The sequence below is a fragment of the Terrapene carolina genome, unplaced genomic scaffold (assembly GCF_002925995.2).
Source record: "Terrapene carolina triunguis isolate 2854851 unplaced genomic scaffold, T_m_triunguis-2.0 Scaffold249, whole genome shotgun sequence".
NCBI classification, from domain to species: domain Eukaryota; kingdom Metazoa; phylum Chordata; order Testudines; family Emydidae; genus Terrapene; species Terrapene triunguis.
The window spans coordinates 1,052,642-1,058,763 of record NW_020664600.1 but is presented as its reverse complement, the minus strand read 5'-3'; the positions used below and the strand labels follow the sequence as shown (position 1 = coordinate 1,058,763).

At 59.0% G+C, this 6,122-nt stretch overlaps 1 protein-coding gene across 1 annotated transcript in view; it reads left to right on the top strand.

The window, feature by feature from the left end:
- Positions 1 to 4,454, top strand: part of LOC112122135 (serum amyloid P-component-like) — an 11,774-nt gene extending 7,320 nt beyond the window's left edge. Inside the window, exons 4-5 of the mRNA XM_026657607.1 lie at positions 1,298 to 1,467; positions 3,666 to 4,454. Of these exons, the coding sequence (XP_026513392.1) occupies positions 1,298 to 1,467; positions 3,666 to 4,267 (772 nt within the window). The 3' untranslated portion in view covers positions 4,268 to 4,454. The remainder of the gene's footprint in view (positions 1 to 1,297; positions 1,468 to 3,665) is intronic.
- Positions 4,455 to 6,122: the final 1,668 nt, after the last annotated feature.

Here is a 6,122-nt window from a genome sequence, read left to right as displayed (position 1 = left end):
CCACCCTGACCCCTAGTGCCCAATCTTCCCCCTCCCATCATGCCCGCCCCACCCTGCGCCCATAGCGCTCACCCTTCCCCCTCCCCTCATACCCACATCCACCCTGCACCCATGGCGCTCGCCCCTCCCCTTCTCATCACACCCACCCCCACCCTGTGCCCATAGCGCTCACCCCTCCCATCACGACCACCCCCACTCTGTGCTCTTAGTGCCCAATTTTCCCCCTCCCATCATGCCTGCTCCAGCTTGGACCCATAGCGCTTGCCCCTGTCCCTCCTATTGTGCCCACACCCACCCTGCACCCATGGCGCTCGCCCCTCCCCCTCCCATCACACTTATCCCCACCCTGCGCCCATAGCACTCACCCCTCCCATCACACCCACACCCACCCTGTGCCCATACCGCTCGCCCCTCTGCCTCCCATCACACCCACCGCCACCCTGGGCCCATAGCGCACACCCCTCCGCCTCCCATCACCCCCACCCTGCACCCATAGCGCTCGCCCCTCTCCTTCCCATCACACCCATCCTGCACCTGTAGCACTCACCCTTCCCCCTCCCACTGCACTCACCCAGACCCTGGGCCTGTAGTGTTCGCCCCTCCCCCTTCCATCACGTCCACCCTGCACCCATTGGTAGGGCCCAGGACACAACATGGATCACACCAGGATCATCCCCACAGGGCAGGAAATGCCGAACACCCCCTCTGCAGCTTTTGCTGAGCCCTGCGCTGTGCATGGAGCAGTGGGATCAGACCTGCCGGAGCACAAACTTTCCACCCCACACCTGCAGAGAGTGGGACGCTGGGTCCAGAGCATAGACCAGCCAGTGCGGGACTAGCCAGGCGCCTCCCTGTGGCCACTTGCCTGCTCTCTGAGTTCTTGTCCTGAGCATGATTGCCACATTGGGAATCCGTGCTGCCTTTCAGGACAAGTCCCACATACCCCACTCCCTAGGAGATCCAGGCCTGGCTCTGCCCTGCCCTGCCTCGAGCCCACCTCATTGCAGAGGGGGTGGCACACGCTGCCAGATCTCACTGGTAGCGTTATACGCAGCCTCTGCACTCGCCCCGTCCTGGTGTGACCGACGAGAGAAAGTGCCTGGCGACAGAGGACCAGGCCTCTTGGCCCTGGTGTCCTTCACCGGCTGTCGGGGAATGGCTGCAGCATTGCTGTGTGCTGATATCACCTGCCGGGGCCTGCCCCAGAGGTGCTGCCGTGGGGGTGCAGTCAGACCTGTCCCAGTGTGTGCCCCTCGGGAAAGCACTTCTTCTCTCTCACTAACCCCCCTCCTCTTAGCCCCCTGGAGTTCCTGTGGACAAGGGAAGGCAGCGATGTCCCCCTGCAGATAAACCCTGACCGCATCCTCACCCTCCCTCCCGTCGGCAAGAATGAAACCGGCACCTACATCTGCACGGCCACCAGTGCCTGGGGCAGGTCCGTGGCCAAGTACAGCCTGGAGATGATCGGTACGTCCCTGCAGCCCTCGGCCCCAGTAAGGGCACATGGCAGCAGCCAGGGCATTGAGCTCCCTCCTGCCCCCACCAGAGGGGGCTTTCGTCAGCACCAGCATCCACTTTTGTGCCCTGTCTCCTGGTGAGCAAAGTGCCAATGTGGCCATGGGCTGACGGGCCCTTTCAATTAAAAGAGCCTCATTCGAATGCTACTTCCCCAGGAGCGTGCTGTCTGGGACTTGGGGAAGGTGGCCGTGGGGTCCATCTGTCCCCGACCCCAGAGACAGCAGGGAGCTGTTCACTTCTCCACTTCCCCGTGACCAGCAGGGGGCGCAGTGTGTACCCACCACTCCCCTCTCCTCCAGGGAGCAGATCCAATGATGCCTGGGGAGGAGGTAGGTGCCAGGGCCAATGCAAAGCACCCAGGATGGGAAAGGCCCCCAGCCCACTCCCGCTCTCCTTGCTCAGGCACAGTGGCTGGGCAGGGAATAGGGGACGGTCTCAGTGAAGGCAACAGCCCCTGACTCAAAGTGCCCCATCCGGATTCACGTTCTGAATGTCCCTGCGGCCAGGCAGCCCTGCAGCTGTTACCTCCCCGCAGCCAGCGCTCGCCGTGCCCACCTCCAGAGTGTCCGCACGCTGGCTGGGGGCCACACACAGCCCCAGCGCTCGCCCTGCCCACCTCCGGAGTGTCTGCACGCTGGCTGGGATCACACATGGCCCCAGCGCTCGCCCTGCCCACCGCCGGAGTGTCCGCACGCTGCCTGGGGGTCACACGCGGCCCCAGCCCTCGCCCTGTCCACCTCCGGAGTGTCCGCACGCTGCCTGGGGGTGAGATATGGGGCTAGCTGTAGGGCCCAGGTTTCCCCGTCCCATCCGGTGCCCATGGCCATTCGCTCAAAGGTGCAGAGGAAAGTGTCGGGGTCATCATCGGGGCCCATTTTACAAAGGCCCAACCCCGTAGTGTGGGTGCCATCTCCCCTCAAGGAATTCACTAGTTTCTGCAGGAGTTGTTGCTGCAACCCCACCTGCTCCTTAATAAAGTCCTGTAAAGTCCTCCGCTGCGTGGCCTGCCAGGCGAGTAGAGCCCATCTCTCCATCTGGGGGGATTTCTGGAAGGCCTGCAGCACCTTCTGCATCTCCTCCTGCTGCTGAGCCAGCCACTGCAGGGTTCCCTCCATCTCCAGGTTGCCAAACTGTAACTCTGGCACAAAAGGATCTCGGACAAGCTCCCACATGTCACCGGGTGCACTGCCGGCCCCTCTTCTTCTGGGGCTGGTTGCCCTCCCAAATAGGGGATTTCAACTCTGTGCAACACCCGTATCCTTTATTCTTTAAGCATTTTCCCACCACCAGTGTCCAACTATATACAAGCCGTATAGGTGTCTCGCCCACCGCAGGCTGGGTCAGTAACCAGCTAGAGGGCGTCCACCTCCCTCCCTGACTGACCTCCTCCTTCTGGCGCCTTCCCAGCCTTTGTAGCTCCTGTCTATCAGGCTGGCAGGTGTTGCCAATCGCCAGGCAGACATAAGGCTTTTCAACCAGCCCCAATCTATCCCTCTTAATTGGGGCTGGCGTGGCAGGGGCTGATGAGGTGTGTTTGCAGCAGCACCCTGCCACAGCTGGGATAGCAGGGTGTGGGAGGGGTTGAGGGCATTAGCAGAGCTGGGTACGGCCCAGGGCTGGGATAGCATGGGGCGGGGGAGTGAGGGGCACTGACAGAGTTTGGTTAGCCTCAGAGCTGGGATAGCAGGGCAGGGGGAATCGGGGGCATTGGCAGAGCTGGGTCGGATCCAGGGCCAGGGTATTGAGGTGAGGGTGATTGAGGGGCATTGGTAGAGCTGGGTTGGCCCCAGGGCTGGGATAGCAGGGCTGGGGAATTGGGGGGCATTGGCAGAGCTGGGTAGGCCCCAGAGCTGGGATAGCAGGGCGCGGGGAATCGGGGGCTTTGGCAGAGCTGCGTACGGCCCAGGGCTGGGATAGCAGGGTGGGGGGAATTGGGGGCATTGGCAGAGATGGGTCGGCCCCAGGGCCAGGGTAGCGAGGTGGGGGTGATTGAGGGGCATTGGTAGAGCTGGGTTGGCCTCAGGGCTGGGATAGCGAGGTGGGGGGGAGATTTAGGGGCCTCAGGGGTTAACTAGGAAGAGTGGTACCAATCGGGTCTCTTACCCTGACAAAGAAACACCCCCCACCCATCTCCCTTCTCCTCCCAGACCTCCTCCGTAAGGTGTTTGTTTTCCCAAGAGCATCCAACGACTCCTATGTTATCCTGAAGCCGAAGCCAGAGCAGCCACTGCAGAGTTTTACCGTGTGTCTGAGATCCTACACTGACCTGCCCCGGCCATACGCCCTCTTCTCCTACGCCACCAAGGCCTATGACAACGAGATCCTGCTCTTCAAATCCAGCTCCGGGGAGTACAGACTATACGTGGGGGGGGAATTTGTGACCTTCAGAGTCCCAGAGACCCGTATGGACTGGGAGCACGTCTGTGCCGGCTGGGAATCCGCCACGGGCATAGCCGAGCTCTGGGTGAACGGGAAACCCTTACCCAGGAAGGGGCTGCGGAGAGGCTACTCCGTCAGTGCTGAGGCTGTGATCATCCTGGGGCAGGAGCAGGACTCCTCCGGGAGCGGGTTTGATTTATATAATTCTTTTACAGGTGAAATGACTGACGTGTACATGTGGGACCATGTCCTCTATAACATGAAGTCTATAATGTGGGGTGGGTCCTTTTCCCGCTACATCTTTGGCTGGAATAATTTGCACTATGAATTAGTAGGTGATGTGTTCCTGAAACGCAGGCTGTTATTCTGATCCTGTGAGCACAGGCCGCATTCAGTAGTGGTGCAGCCCCAGCCCAAAGCTCCAACTCCTGCTGTCTGCTTTCAGAGAGTGACCTGCCCCCGGGGCGTGCTGTCTGCAGCCATAAACCAGACATGCCAAACCCGCAGCAAAAACGCAGAAATTGGGCTTGTTTTTGGCTTAATTGGCTTGTGAGTTGCTTGTTGGCTAGTTTTGGCTTGTAGCTTGTGGCTTCTTTTTTTTTTATTGGCTCCCGGCAAGCAGGGGCAAGGCGGGGGCAAGCTGGGGCAAGGGGCAAGCAGGGGCAAGAGAGGGAGAGAATCAGGGGTGCTCAGCGGGCCCACCACAGTCCCAGACTGCACGCCAGGGGATCTGGTCACATAGAGTGTTGGGGTTCTTAGGGACTGGCTTGTTTTGGCCTTGTTTTGAAATGGGATTAGCTTGATTTTTGGTTTATTGTGAAAGTCGGGGTTCTTATTTACCACGTGAAAGTTGGCAACTGTGCCATAAACCCTGGCAAGTCTAGCACAAAGAAGAATGTGATCTCCAGCCCCTGGGGTTTGTGCCGTTCCCTGTCGCACACACTGGGCCTAAGCACAGAGCTGAGAGAGGCTGGGAGGTGCTGTCTAGGCCTCCCACCCTGGGCCCCAGCACTGGATGCTCCTCAGTCAGCTTTCCAGTGCTTGGTCAAGTCTGCTCATAAATGTGCCTGGCATCAGGGCTGGTGCGGCTCTCCGTGAGCTTCCCTGCTCACCGCAGATCTCAGGGGCAGGATGGGATCCTGACGTGCATTCAGTACCATTTGCCTGGGTTCCTCCCACTAATCTGGTGAATTCTGGCTTGCAGAGCTGCGCCGGGCCCTGCCTTTCACTGCTGGGATAAGCCCTTGGCACAGGCAGACCCAAATCCCATTGGCTTTTCATGCAGCCACACTGTATTGCAAACTCCTGCCCATTCCCTCAGTGTATCAGCATTGCCCCTTGCCAGACAGCGCCGCCCCCTTGGAAAGCTTGGCTCCTGATTAGCTCGCCCCCCTCCATGGCTGGCTGTACATTTCCATTTTCCTACTGTCTGCTTAGCTATAACCCTACCTGTTGCATTGTTTCTCTAGGCTCCCACCCTTCCACTCACCTCTTTTTGTCTGTGATTTTCTCACACAGGCATTCTCCTCACTCTCTTCCAGGTCACTTAGGTCTTAAGAGTCTCTGAAATGAGACCAGAAGGTGCCGTCCTCTCCCGCTCTCTTTCCGTTACCCTCTAGCGTTTCCCACTGTTTATGGTCCTGATTCATATCGGCTAAGGGGCTGTTTAATTGCAGTGTAGACGTTCCAGCTTTGGCTGCAGCCCAAGCGCTGGGACCCTCCCACCTCCCAGGACCTTCCTACACCCCAATTAAACAGCCCCTTTGCTTGAGTCCCACCAGCCAGAGTCAGCTGACATGGGCCAGCCAGGCTGTCTAATTGCAGTGTAGACCGACCCCGAGTGAGAGCAACACAGAACCCACCAACAGGTCACAGCCATTCCCATTCAGCCAGCCCATGCTGGTGCAGCAGAGCAGGGCGGCTGGGGAACCATTTGCACATGGGGCTGGTAGCTCCGCTGGATGCCCAATGACCCTGCCCCCATTCCATGATGGGGCTGGCGGGGGTGACACATCTACACCCTAAACCACCAAATCATTATAATATTTTCATGGTTAAGGTCTCCAAGCTGATCCCAGCCTGGGCCCACCCATGATTCTTAGCTCTGTGCTCAGCTTGGGTCCAGGCCATGGGTGGAGCTCAAGGCTGTCAGCAGCAGAGATCCTAGTTTTCCGTGATAAAAAACCAAACTTCTCTGATTAAAAACTATAAAAATTTGCATTTTT